General features: G+C 48.1%; 2 protein-coding genes across 8 annotated transcripts in view; one reads left to right on the forward strand and one right to left on the reverse strand.

Annotated features, from left to right (window-relative positions):
• APH1B (aph-1 homolog B, gamma-secretase subunit) overlaps positions 1 to 23,399 on the reverse strand; it is a 139,619-nt gene that overhangs the window by 53,259 nt on the left and 62,961 nt on the right. Inside the window, exons 7-8 of one of the 4 annotated variants that reach the window (XR_006218586.1) lie at positions 19,146 to 19,220; positions 10,152 to 10,624 (exon numbers count right to left, since the gene is read on the reverse strand). The exons of 1 other annotated variant lie outside the window; for it this stretch is intronic. The gene's annotated coding sequence lies outside the window, so the exon portion shown is untranslated. Of the gene's footprint in view, positions 1 to 10,151; positions 10,675 to 19,145; positions 19,221 to 23,399 lie in introns of those variants that run through there. 2 more of the 4 variants (XM_042988701.1, XM_042988697.1) reach the window with 2 other exon arrangements.
• Positions 1 to 23,399, forward strand: part of CA12 (carbonic anhydrase 12) — a 51,146-nt gene that overhangs the window by 23,056 nt on the left and 4,691 nt on the right. For all 4 annotated transcript variants that reach the window (XM_007084485.3, XM_007084486.3, XM_007084487.3 and 1 more), the window contains exons 3-8: positions 8,125 to 8,304; positions 9,173 to 9,315; positions 11,654 to 11,749; positions 12,626 to 12,689; positions 12,873 to 13,030; positions 14,296 to 14,422. In XM_007084485.3, coding sequence (XP_007084547.1) covers positions 8,125 to 8,304; positions 9,173 to 9,315; positions 11,654 to 11,749; positions 12,626 to 12,689; positions 12,873 to 13,030; positions 14,296 to 14,422 — 768 coding nt within the window. The remainder of the gene's footprint in view (positions 1 to 8,124; positions 8,305 to 9,172; positions 9,316 to 11,653; positions 11,750 to 12,625; positions 12,690 to 12,872; positions 13,031 to 14,295; positions 14,423 to 23,399) is intronic.

Raw genomic sequence — 23,399 nt, forward strand, 5'->3', positions numbered from 1 at the left:
CCAGAACCCAGCTAGGGTGGACTCTGTGGGAACTCCCTACTCCCCATAGGCTGAACCCACTGGACTTCTATGAGAAGCTGTATATCTTTTAATCAACTTTGGAAGTAAACTGCAGGACCTATAAAGTATATATTAAATAGTTTTAAAACGTGGCTCCCATGTCCTAATGACATCTTCAGGATGTGTGGTTTCAAGATGGATTTAGAGGGGGCCCCAGAGGCTGCCTTCTCCTCTGAATGGGGTCCTATGGCCTAGCCATGCTCCATATGGCTCTAGCCACAGGACCATGACTGATGGCCTTCAGGGAAAGGTGGGTACCAGCTCCCTGAAAGGGGGACCTAACAGAGGAGTGTACATGAGCAGGTGCCGAAAGATTCGTTGTCATAGGGCGATGCCCATCTTGGGCATGGGGAAGCCAGATATATCCTAGGTTCTTTCTGAGTTGATACATCACATGCATATAAAATACATAGGCTCTCTGCTGCAGCAAGTCCTCTGAGCTTGTGGTGCCCTCTCTCTGGAATGCCATCCCTCTGTTTTTGCTCATGTTTGGCTCAGATCCATCCTTTCCGTCTCAATTTTAATGGCACCTCTTCTGAGAAGCCTTCCTGTAGCACCTGGTCCACAGTGATCCCTCCATTTTCTCCATCCTAGTCCTTGCTGATTTCCTTCATAGCACTGACTGCAGACTGTAATTATTATATTTATGTATTGGTTTCCCTATTTGCACTTTATTATCAGACTCTTCCTCTGGAATGGATGCTCCATGGACAGAGACCACATCTGTTTTGTTCTCCATTGCATCTTCAGTACCCAATACAGTGTCGGGCACATAGTAGGCACATTTGTTGGAGAAATGAATGAATGAACTTCAAAATTAAGTAGCATTCCAAGGAGAGTAGCAATTTCCTCCTCTATTCAACATTTGAATACCCATTTTTAATTGCAAACAGGATCAATTTCATTAAATGTATTCAAACTTGATACACCATCTGTGATCACTTCCACTTAAGTATATACATGCCAGGACTAGGTCCATTTTCATTATATAGTCAGATCCTTTGGGGGACTGACCGGAAGCTTTTATTGCACTGAAACTTTGACTACTGGTTGAAAAAAAGGCATGTCAACATCCATAATATGTAGACCTTGTAAACCTTCCCACGATGGTTTTATCTGTTGGCACAAGTTTTGATCTGACTTTGTGTTTCGGCGGCCATGCTGAAGAGACACGCCCTGGAGCCTGTGGCACAGGACTGGCTTCCCAGGCAGCTGCCTGCACAAGGGTTCACAGAGACACGGAGATGAGTCTATCTCAGAGAGGATGACCATGAAGAAATGTCAGGGGCAGCAGGTGGATCTGAGGGACCGACTTAAGAAAGGCTCAAAGACAAACCTCAAAATAGGATGACAATGAATGCATTTTGTTTTTTGTCCAGACTCATCGGATACAGTGCAAGTTACAGACAATGTTTTTATTAAAATTTTTATTATTCTTGAGCACATAGGATGTATAGTCAGGGAGAGAGAATAATCGGTGAGAAACCGGAATCCCATTGTAGCAGTAACTACATAGCTCTCATCTTCGAAGGCGCTCTCCGTGCTTTTATTATTACAGTATATGTACCAGGCATAAAAATATAAGAAATTACTCAACCCATAAAGTTTTTACTTACCCCATACCATGTCTGCAAACAGGTTATAAAATAATAAAATTATCCTCCATTTACTTGCATAAATTATTATTTGTTTGAGGCAAAGACATACCTCATATATGTACAGAGTAAATACACCCATATTGGGGAGAGATGAAGGGGGGGCAGGAAAGAGAGACCTAAAGCCATTAAACAGAAACCTAGAGCCATATTAACCAGTCATAATCCATGAACCTTACCTGGACCCTGACTCAAACAAACTGTTCAATGAACTTATGTGACAATTGGGGAAACCAGAACAGTCTCTGGATATCTGATGACATTAAGGCATTACTGCCAACAGTTTTTGGATGTGAAAATAATATTGTGGTTATTTTTTAAGACCCCTTATCTTTAATTTTTTTTTTTTAGCGTTTATTTATTTTTGAGACAGAGAGAGACAGAGCATGAACAGGGGAGGGGCAGAGAGAGAGGGAGACACAGAATCTGAAACAGGCTCCAGGCTATGAGCGGTCAGCACAGAGCCCGACGCGGGGCTCGAACTCACGGACCATGAGATCATGACCTGAGCCGAAGTCGGACGCTTAACTGACCAAGCCACCCAGGCGCCCCAAGACTCCTTATCTTTACATAAGCATCCACAGATTTTCTTCAAAGTGATCCAGTGGTGGGGGGACAGACAAAAACTAAACTAATCATGGATTGACAGATGGGTACATTATATGGTACCTTTGCACCTGCTTTGAAGTTCTCTGTAATTAAGTTTTAAAACAAGACACAAGATGTATGAAGAAAATATCAAAATATAAGTTCATTAAAAAAATCACACTGACTTGTTTAGGCTCACTGGCGCACTTTGGTTGCATATACTGCAGAATGTGGAGAAAGTTTGTCTTCCCATAGCCGATCCCCTCTGATCAGCATTGCGGGCCCGCTGAGCTCCTGGATTTCTGCCTAGGTTTTCAGTCTATGGGTTTCACTTCCAGGCAGCCTTCAGTGTCCTGCTCTGATTCATCTGCTGAATACTTACTGAGTGCCTCCTTCAGCCTGGAGTCAATTTGTGCTCTGCTGGCTGGACCCTCCCCAACCCGCTGTCTTCTCAGAGCCACATTCCATCCATAGGTTCCTCTCTCTCCTGGATCCAACTCTCCTTCTCTACTCCCCTTTCCATTCTGTATGGAAGTATGCTTAAGTCTGTCTATTAAGAACAAAACCCTTCTTGTTATCCTCATCTTCCTATAACCATGTGCGCATGCCCATGTACACACACACACACACACACACACACACACACACACAGAGTCTTTTCTCAACCCTTTATGGTTAGATTTCTGGAATGAGCTTAAGAAATCCCCCAAATCAATTTACTAAGTGTTTAGTAAGTGTTGCTACATCAGACATGGGGGAGGGACATGACAAAAAGCTCTAGTCTTCAAAAGGACTGTGAAATTTGTAGACAGAGTTCTAGTCTGGAGCAGGTTCATATGCTAGTCTGGAGACAGCAGTCACACATGAGACTTAAGTGAGTATTCATATCACTGTACCACCGTGTGAACCCCCAGCAGGCTGGCCAAGGAGTCCCGGGGCAGGGAGAAAGCCCTGGAAGTAGTTTTGGCAGGACTTGAGCTGGACTTGGAAGAGTGAACAGGATTCAGAAAGGCAAAGAGGAAAGAAGGTGGCATTTTAAGCACATTTTTTAGCATAAGAACATATGGGAAGGTTGAGTTAGTTCATAGCTTGTTCTGAGGATGGGGAAGCCGGCCTGATCATGGGGGCTGGCGGGGGAGGGTATGAGGGCCACCGAAGGCCTCGACAGGCCTTGAAAGATGGCTATGGCTCTGCTCTGATCTGTTGGGTGGAGTGGGCGTGCTCTGGAGAAGGGGGGTGGGGTGGAGGGGCGGTGCCACAGAGGCAGGGCAACGTCTGGTTAGTCTGGTTAAACTCGGTTATGAGAGAAAGGAGCCTGGCAACTAACAGGAGAGGCTGAGGCACGGAACTCTGCAGGAAGCCTTGACGGTGGACATGATGAGGGCTTACCCCAGGGTGGTGGAGACGGTGGTGGTAACAGTTTCTGTTTGATTCCATGACCAAGTGAGGGCACAGGATGGACACAGCCAGCTTGGCTCTGAGATCTGGAGCCTTGGAAGAGTGGGGTCAGTTGTTCTCTGATGAGGCATCACACCATCGAATTGAGATCCAGGCCATCACAGGTTGATTAACTGCAGTTTGTGGACCGTACTTCAACCCCGAAGCTTACAAATAAACCATTCAACAGTTAGGAGATAACTGGAAAACTGAGTTCTGACTAGATTTGATAATATTAAGGAGTCGTTCACTCTGGAAGTGTGGTAACGGTCTTGTGGTTTTGAGTCCTTGTGTTTTAGAGACACATACTGAAATACGTACAGAAAAAATACATTTGTATTTGTTTCAAAATTATCCAGGGATGGGGAGAGTGGGTGCGATTTGTTTCTGCAAATTGTTAGTTGTCGAAGCTGGGGGACACGGAGTTTCACTGTGCTCCCCTCTCCCCCGTTGTATGTATTTGAAATTCTCCATGGAAAAAAATTCTGGTCCTTGGGCATCAAATCTTGGACCCCGAGCTTCATAATTCCCACTCAGAGATCGCGAGAGGCATTTTGAGCTGGGCCATGTTAATCTCTTGTCACATTTCAAAACAAAAATGAGGTCCACTTCTGTTTTGCCTAAAGCAGAAAAACATGTGCTGGAAAAGAAATAATGCCGGGACTTTATTTGGAAAAACAAACTGGGAGATACACACGATCTCCTTTATTAGGATCATGCGAGGAATCCAACTAACTGAAAAGGCAAAGTCCAAACTCAGATGAGAAAAGTGGCATTTTTCTGATAGCTGGAAATAATAAATGCTTCTTTTGGAAGAGTCCATCCCAAGGGCGGTTTTCTGGCACCAGAGCACTTGGCATGAGTGTGAAAATCGTGGCCAAGTTGAAAAACCACAGCCCGGGCTGGAGCTGCCTGTAAAAAGCCAGCATTGCCTCTGCAACAAGTCACAAACTGCCCAGGCGGAGGCGAGGGGTGGGGGGCAGAGAGAGGTCTACTGACAACACCCCCAGCCCTGATACCGGCTGCCCTGGTGTCCACCCACACAGCACCTCACACCTGTCTCACTCACAAGCCACAACGATGGGAGGCTGCTCTGACAGTGTCCCCAGATGTGCAAGAAGGGGACACTGGCTGCCACGTGCTGGTGGAGGGTCCTATGAACTGTGGTGAAGCCCCATACTTGGCAGACCATCTCCCAGGCTCCAGGGCAGCAACCAGATTTTGTTCTCAGTGAGTGGCCCCCAAACAGAACGAACCCTCAGGCAGGTAAACGAGGAAGCTAGGAGGGTAAATTTTGAACCTGAGCAAAGGACCTAAGTTTCTTCTTTTCTTTTTAATGGGAAAAAATAAATTATACGGGGTAAAAGGGAAGCTAGGGGCATTCATAGGTGCATGCTTCCCTGGAGAGGAACAAGCACAAAATTAGCATCAGAATCCAGCTCAGTAAACAAGTAAGGGCCTGCTCCGTGCCAGGTGAACATGACATGATGCTTACCTGCATGGCGAGCACAGGAGAGGGGGGTAACAGGCATGCACCAAATCTCCTGGGTACATACTAAAACAGAAGGGCATGGAGGTCCTGGCACCCAGGCAAGGTAACTCTGTTACCTGAGCCCAAGTCTAACTTAGGGCAAATCATTCAATGTCGATTCTTCATCTGTAAAATGGGGCAATTCTTGCCTTTCGGATCCTATAGAGTTTAGAGATGTAACAACCAAAACTACTAAAAATAATAACAAGGCAGGAGGAGTAGCCTTTTCTACTAGACCCTGTTGCCCCTTTTATAAAAGCGCCTGTGAGTGGGGCTCAAAGACGAGGCGCCCTGTGGACGGCAGCCAACACCTGTGGCAAGTTTCTGATGCAGATGGCTTTCCAGCCAGACCTCGGAGTAGCAGCACCCTGCGCTCAGCCTCACCACCGCTCCCCACTGGGCACCTTGTCACATGCCCAGGAGCTGCCTTGGCATGAGCAACCGTCTCCAACCCGTTCAAACCTGCCTGACACCGAGGGTGGAGGTGCTTAGTCCTAGGTAATCTCAATCAGTCTCGGAACTGAGAGCCAGAATGGAACTTCCAGAACGCAGCGTTCAATCCTCTCATTTGTACGAGGGTAAAGGAGACTCAGGCAGGGCATGTGACTTGCTCAAGGTCACTCACCGAGGTGCTGGGACAGCTGGCGCTGAAATCTTGTTTTCTGGACTCTTCTGGTCCTGTGCAGTTGCTTTTCTTTCCTCGGGAGGTTTTGCCAACACAGACTCTGTTGCCTTTTATATCCCTAGTCTTTCTGCCCCCCAAATACCTAATTCAGTGTGGCTTCCAACAAAGAGTATTTAGGGTGCAATGAAAAAGAAAAGTTCCTCCTGACAACCTTTTCCCAAGCTCTCTGTTCTTTGGGGTCTTTTATTCTTTGGGAAGCTGTTTACTAAATGCCTGTTATGCATGGGACCCTAATCACAGCATGAGTTCACAGAGATGAACAAGAGATGTCCCTGTCCCCCAGGAGCTCTTGGTTTAGTTATCACTAGACGGCTGTCTTCATGACACCTTTTGGAACCTCTGCTCTGGGAAGAGAAAGTCCTTCTGACCCAGTTCCCTTTAGTCATGTGGGCAAGGAGAAATCATCTCATCGCTACGCCTCTTTACTCACTGAGTTTTTCCATTCGTGCCTGGCTGGTAGCCTTCTGCCACGCTGGCTGTGGGTCCAGACGATGTTGTGATCAGAGAAAAGGCTGGTGGCCTCACTCCAGAAGGCTTGCCACCCGGTAGCTGTACCTCTTCCTGACCCGAGGGTTTCGAAGGGTCCCCATGATTGCTTCATCTATGCTTCCTACTGTCCCTAAGGAATTTGGATTTGCCCTCAGCTGAGTAACGGTCTTACTTTTACTCCGGTTTGCCCCATGGAGTGACAGCTTTGATGTCCTCCGGCCTCCCTCTCCCTCTGCCATCTTGGTGTGAGTTGCTTCTGAGTCCAGGGCTCTGAGGTCTGGGAAATTAAAATATATCTCCGTGAAGACTCTGACTGGCTTGTGCAAGTGAGGAAACTGGTGTCTGTTGGAAGGTTGGACAGGAGATGGTGAAATCCCTTCAAGCCCTAACATTTCCCAAAAGGTCTATCCAAAGGTTGACAGTCGGAAAAATTAGCAGGGTTCCACTGCGTGTCCAGACCTCGGATCAATTCCTCATAGCATTTTAAATGAACACGGGCACCCAAGTTCTTCTTTAGACTCTCCTTACTCTCAGATGAAGTCCCCTAGTTAGAGAACAAGGGGTAGGGAACCAGAATACACACGTACACTCTTGGGAAATGGTGCCGCTGTCTATGGAAGGCTCCCTGGAAGCGGAGTTCTGTTCCCCTCTGCTCCAGTTAACATCATTCCTGGTGCCAAAATACTGATGAATGGACCCCAGATGGCAAAGCGTGGTCCCCAACTCAGAGCCCACAGGGCACAATGGTTTTACCCTAACGAGCCATGACATGCCAATTATTCACTTTTCTGGAGAAACCTCAGCCTGAAAATCCATTTAATTACCACGGGAGATAATCTTTTAAGCACAGCTTTACATTCTTTAAAGATTTTTCCCTGTGGGAGTAAGAAAGTTTATCTGAACATGGGATTGGATTGTTTATTTCCATTTCCAGAGGAAGGACAATCACCTGGTAGTTAGCAAGAAGCCTGAGCCCCGGAGGATTTATTTTTAAGTCTCTTCCTCCTCACTGATCGTTTGTCATTAGTTTGTAGTGTTGTCACCCTCTCTCAGGGTACACTGTGCACTTAGCTCTGTGATCCCCTAATTACTTGGAATTTTTCAAGCATCCCTATCAGATGGGGTTTTACACTTGCTCTGGATGTGGCTATCAAGAGTCAATGTCCTCAAAGGTTTCCTATCAAGATGATCATATCTATAAATCCACAAGCCCTGAAGACTTTCCTGGAGCTGTGGTCAGTAAGACACCACTTTTTCCAGCCTGGAGCATCCCAGAGGATGCAAGCTTGGGCAAGCAGGAGCCCTATGGTTGTGTTCAACCTGGTGGCCCCAAGACCCTGAGTAATTCCTGCTCATAATAGGTGCTCCATAAAGAGAGGCTAAATTGCTGAATATCAACAGGTCCTCACATGGAAAGGATGTGTACTGTGCCAAAATATGAGCAATGAAAACGGAGCTTGGTGGGCCCTATTCCGTGGCATGGGGCTGCTCTAGTCCTTCTATACCCATCTCCCTTTAAGGACAAATGGCAGGAGGCTGAGATTTCTGGGCCTCGAAGAATATACCTCTGGGGATTAAGAGGAGAAAAGGAGTGATTGTATTGGACACAGAATTAGAAAGTGAGGAAAACAGTTTTGTGGGAAATGGACTCACTTTAGGGCCTGAATCTCCCCTTTCAGGTCCAGATGGGGAGAAGAGCTGGTCCAAGAAGTACCCGTCATGTGGGGGCGTGCTGCAGTCCCCAATAGACCTGCACAGTGACATCCTCCAGTACGACGCCAGCCTTGTGCCCCTTGGGTTCCAAGGCTACAATGTTTCTGCCAATGAGCAGTTTCTCCTGACCAACGATGGCCATTCAGGTGAGAGAGACCTCTGAGGACTGCAAGGGGATGTCTGAGCTCCCCTCAGCTCCTTGGCCTGCTCTCTTGCCCTTGGCAGGGAGGGGGCTACACTGAAATACAGCCCCCAAGAGATGGGGCGGTGGGAGGGGGGAGGGATGAGAGATGCCTGGACCACTCACTGGGGGGGATGCTGGAGGCAGTTCTTCCAGGGCAGCGCCTCGCATAAGAAGCACATTTCTTGGGAAGGGGCAGGGTGGGGGGGAGGCGGGGGACAGGCTTGAGCCCTTGGGCTCCCTGGTGCAAACACACCAGGAGCCACGCAACTCACTGTGGGGTCGCCCAGGCTTTGGAGTCAGACAAACCTGGATTTGAATCCTGGCTTGACTATTTATGAGTCATGAGACTCTGGGTAAGAATATTAACCTCCTTGAGCTTTCATGTGGAAAATGGGCATATTGATGGGTACTGCGGAAAGACTAGAGATTATGTATGTTGGGGATCTGGAATACAGAAGATGCTTCATAAATAGCAATTATTATTGTTGCTGTTATATTATTCTATGGCTTGGAAGATACTTCATTAAAGGTTCTATCTTGATAGCTGGGTGTGTAATATGTGGATATGTAAAAACACACCCACCCATCTAGTATTAGTGCTCTTGCCATCCTTTTCCCAGGGGAGCTTAGAAGGGGCTGGTGCAACTAGAATTGCTTTAGGGAAATGGGGACATTTTCAGGAGAAGAGCCCAGGTTTCTGAGCCCCAGGCTGTGTCTCCACTCACTGCATCCACCTGCCTCCTGTCTGGGCCCCGGGCCGGTGTCGCATCGCTAACTGCTCTCAGGCAGTGCTCAGCTGGCCAGGGCTCTGAAGGCTCCACTCCCCACAGTGAGGCTGAACCTGCCCTCGGACATGCACATCCAGGGCCTCCGGTCCCGCTACAGTGCCGCCCAGCTGCACCTGCACTGGGGGAACCAGAATGACCCTCACGGCTCCGAGCACACTGTCGGTGGGAAGCACTTTGCTGCTGAGGTGAGTGGAGCGGGCAGGCCGGCAGAGGCTGCCTGGCGGTGGGTGGTCTGGCACCCCTCCATCTGGCTGGTGTGCAGCGAAGATCAGAGCGTAAGCAAGGGCTGCCTTCAGGCTCCACACACCCACTCAGGGAAGGCAGAGCCACTCCCATCCCCCCGCGGTTCTTCCGCGGTGCCCTGGTCCCCTTCCTCCTGAACGTACGGAGTTTGTCTCTGTCTTTACTGAGTGGCGCCGCTCAGAAGGCAATGCTCCCGGGGTGGCACAGTGGGGCACACATGCCCCTTTTGTCGGCATCGCTCTTCTGCCTGCACAGATCGGGATCCCACCGGCTTGTCTGGCTGACGTATCGTATCTCGCTGCTGAATCCTACTGGGCTAATTGCTTCCCCCACCTTCTCCATCTTTCTTCACAAGCCATGCTGTTTGCACAGGCCTTTCCCACTCCAGCTTTCCTTTTCCTGGGCATGGGTTGTGCTTGGAACCTTGGGGCCCAGGGCCACAAGCCAAGGGAAGACTGGCATTATAATTCACGGGACATCACGGCAATGAGAGAGTCAAAGAGGATAGTCTGGGACGTCGGCACAACATTGTGTTGTGTCGTTCTGAGGCACTACCCCAAAATGCCCAGAGGAAACGGAAGGAGTGGAGCATTGTTCCTGCACTATAGGTGTGCAGGGGGTACGGTGGGGGTGCTTGAGGTGCTCCACTTAAGTGCTCCCAGAGGACAGAACTTGGGGGTGTGGCTCTGACTGTTTACAGGGCAATAAATACAAGGAGATAAATGCTACTGATCAGCCAGTGGAGCCCAAGGTAAATAATGACATGACCACTCTCCTCTGTTCTTAACTGCTGAACTGCTTAATGTCTCAGGCTAATTATAGGTAGAGTTACACGTGTGGAGGGGCTATAATTCTGGCCCAATAGGACGGCACTCTTGGAGGGGCACGCATTTCAAACCAGGCCCATCTCTGAAACCCCAGGACTGCAATTTCTTTCAGGCTAATTGCAATGTGGAGGCTTCTACCTACACCCGGGGAATAAAGAAGGAGTTAGGGTGTAGGCTGGGAGAGTGTGGGCATTTAAATGGATTTCTCATCATTATATTTTCTGCTATGAAGCCACATCATCACCAAGGGCCTGGTGAAGATGGGCCATAAATGTCTCTAATAGAGAAAATACATCAAGGTGACCCGAAAGTGGCAGATTCCCTGTGGAGGGTCCTTGAAAGTGCACAGTTCTTCTGGATTGGGTCCTATAGAGAAGAGTCTCTTCATCTCTTCAGCAGGGAATTCTGTTCCTCTCCGTTTAATCTGAACACAGTAAGAAAAGTGCTGAAGCAGACCGCACACTCAAAGGGCAGCTGTAAAAAGAAATACGGATCTAGGACCTGCAGGGTGTCAGCCATACAGAATCCCCCATTTCTCAAGGCTGTGCCAAGCTAACATGGTGGGGGGCAAGGCGGCAGGCTACATCCTTCATAGCGAGGACTACTTAAAAAAAGAAATGATGTCATGTCACTTGTGAAAATTAGAAAGGGCCACTTGAAAGGTGGGGAACATTAAGCCGTATTCAGTAAAATCTGCTTGAATTCTATTTACGACCATGTAAGACGGAGAAAGAGATGAAGGAAAAGAGAAAATCTCAGCGTGTCACAGTCTCAAGAGGCAAAGACTCAGCAAAAATGTATGTCACATATACAGATGTATCTACTAATATAGTTTTTTTGGAGGACAAGTGACAGACACCACATTTTGGATTAAAAACTAGGTCCAACCTATTGTCAGAATTTATCATAACAATACCTTAATGCTTACCTAGACATTTTTATTTATTTATTTATTTTTTTGAGAGAGAGAGAAAGAGCATGTGTGCATGCAATGTTGACGGGGGGGAGTGCAGAGGGAGAGGGAGAAAGAATCTCAAGCAGGCTCCTGGCTCAGTACAGAGCTGGACTCAAGGCTCAATCTCACAACCACGAGACCTTAGCCGAAATCAAGTCGAACGCTTAACCGACCGAGCCACCTGGGCGTCCCAGTTACCTAGACTTTTGAAACCCAAGATTTCTCAGAACGTTCTCTTTCCCTCACTTTAATAATCACAAGTAATTCCTGCTTTGAAAAAATGAGCTTAGAATTTTTTTGTGAATGCTAAGAATCTACATTCAGAGAGTAACGTCCTTGTTTTTTTGGCCTCTTGAAATATGGCTGATTAAACCCGTATAAAAGCCGGGCTGTGATTTCTTTTTCCACCGGAGGGATAAATATGTGTCCTCCCCCTGCAAAAGCAAAAGGTTCCCATGAGTCGCCCACCCATGGTGAGCAGCTTTCCTTCCACTGCAGCTGCATATCGTCCATTATAACTCGGACCTGTATGCCAACGCCAGCACCGCCAGTAACAAGTCAGAAGGCCTCGCCGTCCTAGCTGTTCTCATAGAGGTAAGAGATGTTGAAAGGGGTTTTACATGAAATTTGAAGCCAGGATGGTATCACGCTCGGCATTTGGTCCCTGAATTGCCCGTCCGTTGGATGTGTGTGGCTCACTCTCATTTTGGCTGTGTCTTGCCTCTAGAGCCAGAGGTATGCCCCCATAGGGGACCTTGTCTTTTGGCCAGGAGGCAGCACTTTGTGTAGCTGGGCAGCAGAAATGGGAATGTCCTTTGGAACACTGGAGAAAATGAGCACTGGGTGCTAGCCCTATTGTATAAAGCTTGGAATTGTCCAGCGAGGCAGGCCCTGTGTGTATGGGGTTGGGGGGTGGGGATCATTCAGCGCTGCCTCATCAGGTGTCGAATCCCTTACACAACTCCTAACATCCAAGTTGTAGTCTTTATATGGACCCTGGAGTGAGCTCTTTCCTTAATCCCCCAAATGGGAATGTTTCCTGATTCACTTGCATGTATTTCCCTAATAAGACAAGTACCTCGTTTTTCGACATGCTTGCTTGCCTGACTTGGCTTGTACGTACTACATCTCTCTTGAGTTCTGGTTAGAAAACATGCTAGTTGTGGCTTTCAGACTCAAAGCCTGATCGCCAAGAGCACAGGCTATATTCTTTGCCTCGCGACGCTCAAGCCCCAGTGCCCTGAGGACTCAGTGCCTCGCGTCCTGAGATGCAAGAGGACAGGACCATCACCCTCACTCTGTAACAGGCTAGCGATCCTTCATAATTGTCCTAGTAAAGTGAATCCTTCAGGGAGGACCTTGGCAGTGATGACTATATACCCCTAGTCCAGTCCTTCCATTAGCAACTGTTACACCAGGCTCAGCCTATATAATTCTGTCCTACTTCAACCTGCCCCATCTATGTTGCAGATGGGTTCCTTCAATCCATCTTATGACAAGATCTTCAGGCACCTTCAAGATGTCAAATACAAAGGTAAGGGGTTCTTGGATGCTTATCTACCCCTAGAGAGGAGAATACAGTCACCCCCGTGTGACCTGAAGAAAAATGAATGCAGGGGGCAGGTGCTGTTCACATTTCTAGGCTCAGTCGCATGCCCAGCAGCACTTCTGCCATGGGGAGAAAGGCGGACACCATCTCCCCAATATGTCTCTCCAGGCCAAGAAGTGCTCATTCCGGGTTTCAGCATTGAAGAGCTGCTTCCTGAGAGGCCTGACGAATACTACCGCTACAAAGGCTCCCTGACCACACCTCCTTGCCACCCCACAGTGCTCTGGACGGTTTTCCGGAACCCTGTGCAAATTTCCCAGGAGCAGGTAACTGTCGTGCTCTTCTGAGACAGAGGCCATGTGGCACCTCCATCTCTACCATCACCCAATATCATAACAACTTGATTTCCTCACTTAGAGTTTCACTGACAGCTGTGCAAAACCTCTCCAAATAGTGCGGGTTCCTGGACGCACTGCAAAAATTACAGGCCGAGCTTCAAAAACAGAGTTATCAAGTCAAGCTTGAAAAATGAACCCATCTCCACAATTCCTTACAAGCAAGTCGTTAGGCTGCATTTCCTAATATACCCCTCAGTGGCTGCATAGTGTTTGCCTCCATGGTGGAGCGAGCACGGTTCCTTTACAGGGCAGAATAAAGACAGACCCAGTTTCGATGGTTTAACCAACCAGAGTGCTGGGACTGCGGCAGTGAGTAGGCAATGGTCTCTGTTCTCAAGAAGCTCAAAGTCTAGTGCAAAACTGGGGGACAGAAGCCTCAGCAATCATCTCCAACCTTCTCATCTTACAGATGATGAAAGTGAGGGATAGACAGTTGAGGGAGCTTGTGGGATCGCCTGCTGGTTGGAGACAAAGCCCCAAAGTCAGATTGGGGTTGCTGGTCGCTGCCCATCCCCTACTCCACAGTTGAAATTCATCAAGAAGAAAACTGACTGTCCAGGAGACAGGGCCAGGGGCAGTGCTGCACACTGGCTCATGGCCCGTCCCACCCCCAACCCCTCTTCCGGACCAGTAAGGCCCTCACTGTTGGTCGTTCTTTTTACTATGAGCTACTGATCTGAGTAATGTAGATAAATGGCAGCAGGTGGGCAGACAGGAATAGAGATGTGATGAATCAAGAGATGAAATGTTCAGGGGAGCAGTAACCTAGAAGCTGCCTTGGAAACAGATTATATAATGTATGTGGGTGTACGAAAATTCCATGGAACCAGTGGTCAGAGGAACTGTGAAACTCTTGCCTCCCTCTTTTTGTTCCTTGTGATGGGACCACCAGAATAAGCCCCAGGCCCCTCTGATTTAGAGTCGGGTTGCAAAATCAGGCCTGTGAGAGGCTGAGGAGCCCCTCCACCACCCAGCAGCTAAGAGCTGTAACCTCCCCCCAAGCCTTGGGAGGTGGTGACAGACCAGCTCACCCGGTGTCCAGGCAACCAGACGCCTGCGAGGGAGGGGAAACAGTTCTCTGGCTTTCCCACTGCTTTCTGACGTGCCTCCTGCCAAGCCCCAGAGTTCTCCTCCCCACTGAGGTCAGGCAAGGGAGCATCACTTTGCCCATGGGGTGTGTTCCTGCCTTGCAGCTTCTAGCTTTGGAGACTGCTCTGTACTGCACACATGTGGATGACCCATCCCCCAGAGAGATGGTCAACAATTTCCGGCGGGTCCAGAACTTTGACGAGAGGCTGGTGTATATCTCTTTCCGACAAGGTGAGAAGATGCGGTGTGTGGGGGGCGTATGGTGCCAGGACATCCATTTTATCTGCAGTCGGGTGCCCTACCCTCGGGGTTTTGTCACTGATACACTTAGGGGGTGGGTTCAGAGCACTCTGGCTGCCAAGGGAACCAAGTATGTAAGAAGCTATTGTGTGTGGGTTTACTGAGGTCTCCCTCCACTGCTCTTGACTTCCCTGAGCCTTTACAGGGAAGCACCAGCCAGGGCTTCTAGGTGCCTGGACCGGAGCCCCCATTAAGTCTGGGAGACTCTCACAGATGGGGAAGAGAGGATGTTCTGGGGTCCTCTCTGTCAGAGAACTATGTCTCCTAAGACACATGGTAGGACTGTTTTCACGAGACAAACTCCTAACTTCTTGCTGTAGGCTTTCTTAGCATCAAGGCCCATCTTCAGCCTCACCAGGTGATTCATAGCACCATCAGCATCACCAACGTCCAGGGATGCTCCTTCGTTAAACTTTCAGAGAGTGGGCATAATCCACATTTGTGGGCATAAGTAGCTCATGGTCTGATGTAGCAGGATCCATCAGGCAAGAAAGCGTCTGCATTCACTGCCTTTTTGTCTCATCTCCTTAAGCTTGCCTAAGCACCGACACACAGGAGCTATACTGAATGAAGCTGAATAGTTTGGTTTATTCCTAATGCTATGAAAGCTCCGTTCTTCCTCTTAAATCTGTAACCATAACTCCCCAGAAGGACATTTAACATCTTTACTTGTTCAATACCCCTGTCAATACTGTTGGAAGCTGGGGGTTCAGGGAAACAGGTAAGAGAGCACTCTGGGGGGCCACACCCTTCTTCAAACCTCCAAGTTCACTCTCACCATAGACTCTTGGGCCACTCCCAACATGGGAATCTCATGGTCAGAAACAGGTAGGTCTGTGCAAGTTCCACTTTTTCTCCTTATGTCACTTGTGATGGAACTGGGCCAGGTGTTCATATCTAAAGATGACCCCATTAACCCATTTGTCCGAGAATCAGTTCTCCTTGTCTCACCTTCTTATTCCTTTGTTATTGTGTGAGATTATAACTACCACTGACTAAGCTTAAACATAGGAAGATAGTATTTCAGGGCCCTTGCCAGAAAGCTTTAGAAACATGCCCTTTTGCACTGACCCATATATATGATCAGAATTATGTCCTGTCAATCACTTAATCAGACCTGGCCAAGAATTTATCTTTTGTGCTCTCCTTGCCACACACCACTGGTTAAGGTAGTTTCTCTCTTTTTCTCAGTTTCCTGGTCTGAAAACGTCATCTGTGAACAATGGTCCTTCTTAAACACAGAGAACGCATATGATGATGACTGTCAAGTTCTTTTCTAGGAAAACGCTTCAAATGTACAGATCATCCCTTTGTGATCTAGTTTGGATATAAATTTCTCTTTTCCCATTCCTCTAAATGGAGTAGTAGTCAAGGGTAAATGGAAAATACTTCAACTCTTCAATAAAATACAAAACAAAAAAACTACCTGGAGATAAGGGACTTGGCCCACATAGATAAGGTAGATCTTATTTGTGATTCAAGATAATAATCAGATCTCTTCTCTGGATTGGTCTATATAAGTCACAAGGGATACGGTCATAAAGACTCCCCCTGTAGTCAGAAGACCTAGGTTCAAGGCCTCAATTTGTTTCCTCCCTGCTGTATGATGTAAGCAAATCATGTCCCTTCTTTGGCCTTGGTTTCCTTAGCCATAAAATGATAGGTTGGACAAGGTGAGCTAATGTCCTTTCAACGCTAACATGCTATAGGATTCGAAGTGGATACTAACAACTGCCCATCCTGACTTTACGTTGCAGGGACAGTGTTTGAGGGCAGTTACAGAGGATCAGAAGAAACCACACAGGAACTTGAGTCTGACATCCCAAAGTAACCTCCACTTGTAACAATGGACTATGGCACTGGGAATAATTAGCCATCTTCTTAGACCAGCTCAGGTCTAAGTTGGCCCTCACAGAGTGGGCAGTGCAGTCAGGCTTGTAGCAGAGCGCTTCAATAGACTCTCCCAGTCTGGCTGGGGAGCTTGAGGGGCCTCTTAGCAGAAGCCTGGAGACCAACTCCAAGCTCAGGACATCAAGATCAAAGCCCAAATGCAGCTTTGCCACTGCCCTTCCTGCACGGCTCACCCAGAACTGTTGCTTCCAAGAGCCCAGGCTGTGCCCAGCTCTCCCCTTGGAGTGAGAAACCCTGGCAGTCCAAGGCAAACCTGTTCATTTGGAGGCTGATTATAGAAACTTGGCTAGAATTGTCCCCTCCCACTTCTCGAAGACACAGGCAGCTACTGGGGCTGTTTCCCAAGGAACAATGGGGAGGACGGCCACAAAGGAGAGAAGCCCCAAACCTCACCCCCCGGGGGCACCTGCATTTATGAGGGGCTCTCACACCAACTTGGAGGGGCCTCAGACCATAACATGCCATTACAGGTTTATGGAGTGAGCCTGTGTCAGTGTGAACCTTTAGCAATTGTGCTGAATTATCTGTAAACTTCCATTAAGGCAAACTTGTAATTAGGGCCTGATTTATTCAGAGCTTTCTCTGGAAGTTAACAGGAACTATGGAGTTGGAACATTGAGCCAGGAGAAAAGTGATGTTAAGGAAATCCTCTAGGAGAGAAAGTGCAAGGACTTTGAGAGTAGGCTCTGAGGTTTAGCCAAATTGGAACAACTGGGACTAAATCATTTAACTTTACCAGGCTTCCTCAACTGTGCTTAGAAAAGGAATAAAGAACTTAATTTCTGTCCTTAAGAGGTAGTAATCTGTCCTTAAGGGGTAGTCTATGATTTAGCCCTAGGGCAGGGTTTCTTAACCTTGGTGCTATTGACATTTTGGTCTGGATAATTCTCACTGGGGGGCTGTCCTGTGCATTGCATTGCCCTCTCCCCACTAGATGCCTATAGCATCCCCCCACTTATGACTGCCAAAAATGTCCCCAGACATTGCCAAATGTCTCCAGGGCATGAGGGGCAAAATTGAGAACCACTACCCAGGAATTACACGATGAATTTCCTAGGCCCATGCTGATTTTTTTTCACTTATATGATAGGATTCTGGAGTTTTCTATCATATGCCCTGGTCTTTCCTCTATTACAGCATGACATTTTCAATCTGGTGATGGCTACCCTTGAAACCGAAAGGTTGTTGGGTTTCTAAGGTAGAACCACCAAACTCAAGAGAAACCCTGTTCCCTACCTTCCTTTAGAATTTGAATATACCTGCTTTTTGTATAATTGGCTATGTCCAAGGCCAAGAGAAGTGGACAGGCGAGAACTATCCACCCTTAAGAGAAGCATACAAACCCCTTTATCAGGGCTCCAGATGCCTCCGAGGCAGCAATTTGCTTCGGAAACTTGTTATCATTTTTCTCCCTCGCTTTTATACCATTTTTTCTCTCATGTGTGTTTTGTTTCTTGTTGCCTTTAGTTAAAATGACCACTCTTGATGGAGAGGTGAAAGTCACGTCAGGCACTTTTTTTTTAAGCTCTTGTGAAAGTGCCTCTTCCAAGGGGTACAAATGGAGGACTTGAGCTGAAGAGGGGAGACAAGAGTCATTGCCCTCAAGGTGGGACCCCAGAGAGGGGGGAGACATCCTGTGACCAGACCAGATCTCACAGGAGTCAGATGCCTTCTGTGAAGAAGGAGAAAGATGGCACGGGCAGATTTACAGTCCAGGAGCCTGATTCTTAGTTCCTTCACGTTGGCCTCTTCCCAGCTAAAGATAGCAACACTGGGTCCTGACGGTGGTGGGTAATAAAGCAAGAGCCTATCGAACCTAAATGCTAATGTTATCTAGTCCTATTTTTAATATACCAGGGCAAGGGACACTCGAGGGACAAGGGGAAGCCAAAGAGTTTCTATAATCATGCGTTAGTGGGCTTTTGCTGAGCAACTGCATGTTCCCCACTGCAGAGCCCAGAGCCAGCTGAGGCACTCTTAGACAAGAGCACTGGACAGTAGTGGGGCAGGGCTTTGACCCGTGCTAAATCTGTGGAGTCGCACGATTAGAATCTGCTTGACCCTTAGAGACCTGGGGAGTTTTATAAAACCTTTAAAAAGAGGAAAAACTCTTACAAAGCTAAGATGGCTAATTATCTACTTTTTGAGACTAGACTGTATGCTTTGTGGTTATTGACCTCTTGTTTCTAAAAGTTCCTATTTTTAAATAAAAACTATTAGATGGAAAGTATCACCAAGTCTACTGAGACATCCAAATGAAAGACAGAGGGGTTCCCACCTTCCAATTCCCCTGGATCCAGGGGGCTGAACAGTCAGGAGTAATTGTCAAATGTGCTACGAAGTCCCTAGCCCCTTCATCTAGTGCAATTCAACACACCACATGTTTCCTCAGCATACCCCAAGCCGAGCATTATGGAGAACAAAAACCTCACTGTGGATGTTCTCTTGCTCCTTAAAAACAAGCCTCTGGCACAGGGCAGACCAGGTGGAAAGTCAGAAAGCTGGACCCACCCACGGCGAGGTGGCCCCAGCTATCTTTCCGGCATTTCTCCCCCTGGCACCCGTCCACGCCCTGCAGGGCCTCCCTTAGCAAGGCACTGCTTTCACATGTGCATATGATTTACTTCTGCACACGACTCCCTTTGCCGGCGATGCCCCTCAGCTTTCCACCTGGAAAATTCCTTCACGACCCCACTCTAACGTCATGCCAGAAATCTTCCCTGTTCCCCTGAAGGTGACTTACAGTCTCTTTCAATGCGGCTAGAACAACCCGTTCATCTCTGTTATGGTTCTTAGCATAGCACAGGATAATGAACTGCTGTACAGAAAAAGAAAAACAATGTCTAGATTACCCACACGCTCCAAGACCCTAAGGACAGGGACTCACTTTTGTGGCAGGCATCGTGCCTGGTGCTCATTACAAGTTTGAGAGGATATAACCAAGCCAGCTCCCTTCCGCTCCCCTCCCCAGGCTCTTCTCTGCAGAATGATTTGAACATAAGCCTGGCCAGGGGTCACCTTTTAGTTTCAAGTCTTCTTTTGCTTTGTTTCAGGTTGCCGACAGGCATTCAAATCAATCCATTGGTTTAAGAAGCCTTAAAGATCAGAACTTAGCCGGCAAGTTTCAAAGTCTTAGGAAAGAGTCGCCTAGGGATGCTGTCAGGCTTTTTCTGTTGCTCTGGCCTAAAAGGAGTAAGAGGCCCCCGTGCCACCACCTACCATTCCTTCAGCACAGACAGCCTGTGCCTGGCCACTGAAGGGAGCGGAGCGCACTAAACCCCCAGTGCTGGGATTGTAACCCACGCCTACTGCCCCGGGATTCAGGCCCCTCAGAGCAATGTGTGGCTTTCTGTCCTGGGCCTACAATCCTGCCATCTGGAGGGCAAAGCCCTCAGTCCCTATCATGGTTGTAGAAAACCAGCACCCTGATGTAATGTGGTGGCAACCTTTTGGCAGATCTGTAGAAATTATTTCTTTTTGGGATTCCATAGTGTCAATAAAAAAGTCCTCCAGTTAAATATGTTCTCCAAAGATAGCTATGTTCTGTGGTCACTGAGGGCATCTTCCTTGCTTTTCTTACCAAAGCATCATCCAAAGAGAGGACTAGCATTTCAGTTACTTCACTCTATGACTTGTATTAAGCATAATAATAAGAGCTTTTATCATCTCAAACTGGATTTTATGTATTTAAAACTATCAAATCCCTGCTAAGCCAAAGCTCTTCTTGTCTCTTTTATAAGACTGGAGACTGCTAAAGAGGCATATACATATGTATACACGTGTATGTAACTATGTAAAATGTCACTTACCAAAATAGTCCATACTTTAATATTTTTTTAATGTTTATTTATTTTGAGAGAGAGAACAAGCATGACCGAGGGAGAGGCAGTGAGAGTGGGGGAGAGAGAATCCCAAGCAGGCTCCATGCTGTCAGCACAGAGCCTGACACAGGGCTCAATCCCACAAACCGTGAGATCATGACCTGAGCCGAAATCAAGAGTTGCATGCTCAACTGATTGAGCCACCCAGGCGCCCCTAAAATAACATTTTGAAAGGAATAACAGTAAGGATTGTATTCCTCTTTATTTAAAATTCTGTTTGAATAAACAGAATTGCAAATAGATCTCGAAAATGCTAGAGTTGTTCCAGGAACGGCAAGCTGTGTGAACGAGGGGCTTGTTCCTTCTGCTGGGCTTTTCTGTGTCTGCACTTGAGGCTTCAGAAGACCTCAAAAGCAGTTAACCAGCATCCCTCGGTCCAGCGAGATACCAGTGGAAGATCCAGCTCCTGAGCCAGCAACAACAGGTAGCAGTGCCCCTGTGGCAATCAGTTTGTCTGCCTTCTCCGGGATCTGTACCCTCCTGGGGAGGCATGTGACAACCGAATTCTTCTGTATCTGTGTGATTTCATTCTCTGTGTCATACTGCCCTATCTTTGCTCACCCTGACCCGTACCAGAGCACTTTCTAGTAGCAGATAGCTCCCACATCTGTATGGCATGCACCCTCTTAACCAACCAGCTCGGAAGCCCCTTCGTCATGTTCTCATGCAGTAGCTCTTGTGGGCCATCTCCGTCAAGCAGCCTGTCTCTGTTTCTCCTGTCTCACTGTTCTTCAGTGGGAACTGCCTGTGTTAGTCGCCATTTAGAAACCAAACCATTTCTTTGTTTAATCTGCAGATGAATTTCTCTGGCTGTGTCCCTCCCATCATCAACTGTGTTCCCTATTCTCTACACCATCACACAGGCTCTGCTTGATGCAGGCTTTGGCTTTTCTCTCTGGGCTCTACTTCTTCAGTTGCCCCAAGAGCTTTCCCTGTGCCCCCAAAGTCTCCCTGACTTTCCCCTCTCCTGTTAATTAGCAGATGCTTTAGCAGCTGCTTCCAGGGGGGCCCAAGCCCTGTGGACTTCATCTGGCTCTGCAGAGAAGTTCCGCTTCCTGGATGGTTGGTGCTGTCTCAACTGGCAGGGGGTAGCATCCCAACAACATTTTCCTGCCCTGGGCTCCCCTGGGGGTGGAATTCTTGGGAGGTGACACCCTCACTACCATTCCTCTTCCATAGTGGCTTACGCTTTTCACTTGCTCAGTCAAGCCGCTTTGTCTTTGCTGCATCAAAGTCTTGGCTGAAAAGCATCTGTCCCAGTCTCCGGGGCTTACTTTGCCTTTGTGGCTGCTTGCTCATTTCATTATTTCCACAGAAAGGCAATTTAGGCCCTCACAAGTGGTCATCCAGGAGCAAGGAACCCAGGTTAGAGCCCTGGATTAAATTAGGCCGTTGTTTACAGGGCCTAATACAGCCAAGGGCAGCCAGATTTCCTTCCAGATAAGACATCAACTTGGGCCATGGACTCTTGAGAAAAGTCCCATCTCTGGGGGCCTTGCTTCTGTAGACTTGGCTCTGCTCCCCAAGCTCCCTGGGGGTGCCCCCTACAGTCTGGAGTGGGGTTGCTCAGCTGTCCGGGGCCCTGTGTGTTTCTCAAGGATGTTTGAGGTGACTGTGAAAGCAATGACTTTAGAAACTGTTCAGTTGGGGCGGCTTAGCCAGTGGTTAGGCTTACTAGTGATGGTCTTACGTGGCGAGAACTGGTTTGGTACCACAGACATCTGGAGCTTTAGGAACAAAGAACAAAAGTATATTTCATCAAAAGGCTTGGAAAAGAAAGCATGAGCAGTTGGGGGTTTGGTTGTTGTTTTTAAGATCTTAGAGGCCTTGGTTGCCTCTAGGTAACTTAAAAAAAAACCCAAAAATACCAAATTACGGTGTGCAGAGGCCAGAGGTTGTACAGAGAACACAGCATATGCTATACAAATACTGGACACTCTCCTCAGGGGAGACTCATATCCTGAGTGTCTCCCTAAGCCACAGACTGGTCCTTGTATTCAGGTTACAAGAAGAGACTTGGAGCAGAGAATCAGGCCATCGGAGCCACACTCTCTCTGCCACTTGGGAGGCCATGGGCTGCTGATGGCGAGCAAGAGCCAAGAGAACAGGCCACCCTGTACTTTGTGGATAGCTCCTCTCCATACCGGCTCTGCTTATTCTGACAACAGCCTCGGGCCACCTGGGGAGGCCAGACCAGAGACTCCTAGGGGCCAGCCTTGGATGAGGGAGGCTGCAGGGTCAGTGTGAGACTGTGGAAGAGGACAGCCGGGAAAAGACACAGGGCTGATGGCTCCGGGGGAATCAACCAGACTCTGGCCACATAACAGGAGAAGGGAGTGAACAAAAAAACCCTCATCCTGCAGTCTCAGGTCTGGTTCCCCAGGGTGTCAAGTGCCCCCAAGTCTGAGTCCCTGGTCCTCTGTTGACATCTCACAACTGGCCAGGGCTCTCCCAAGGTCTGAGTCTCAGAGTGGGCTCTGTGGGCACAGGCTCTCCTGAGTGTCACGCTGGGTGGCCACAACTCCGAGCACAACTCTGGCTTCCAATGTGAGCTGGAACAAGCACCCACACGACACATACACACATATGCTAGAAGTTTCTGCTAAGGTCAGAAAACCACCAGACAAGAGGGTATGTGTAACAGAGACTTTCTTTAGATGCAGGACCTGATTGGGAGAATGGGGAGTAGTTCTAAGAACCTGGAAGGAGCATGCTGGGGTTACCCAGGGGAGCTTCATGACTGGGCATCACTGTCTTACTCAAGAAGATGGGCTCACCCATTACCCTCCCCCAGGGAGGTCCCTAGGAGGCTGACTATGGGATTTTATTTCAGAGAGCTGGGCACTATTTCAGCCCCACTGAAGACTCCTAACTTACCCCCAAAGGAACTCACTAAGAGAAGCCACAATCTTCTCGTTCCACATCAGAGAAGGGAGGCTAGTATCAGGGAGGGGTTTCTCCAGTTTGTCCAGTGGGGCCAAAGCAAAAACAAAACCAAATCATGATAACAGGACTAGACAGGGATGGAGCAGAAGTCTAGCCACAGGCTCCAGCTAAGCCCTGCCAGCCCCAGACAGCCAGAACCTGGAAGATTCCTTACAGATGAAGAGGGATAG

The sequence above is a fragment of the Panthera tigris genome, chromosome B3 (genome assembly GCF_018350195.1).
Source record: "Panthera tigris isolate Pti1 chromosome B3, P.tigris_Pti1_mat1.1, whole genome shotgun sequence".
Lineage (NCBI taxonomy): Eukaryota > Metazoa > Chordata > Mammalia > Carnivora > Felidae > Panthera > Panthera tigris.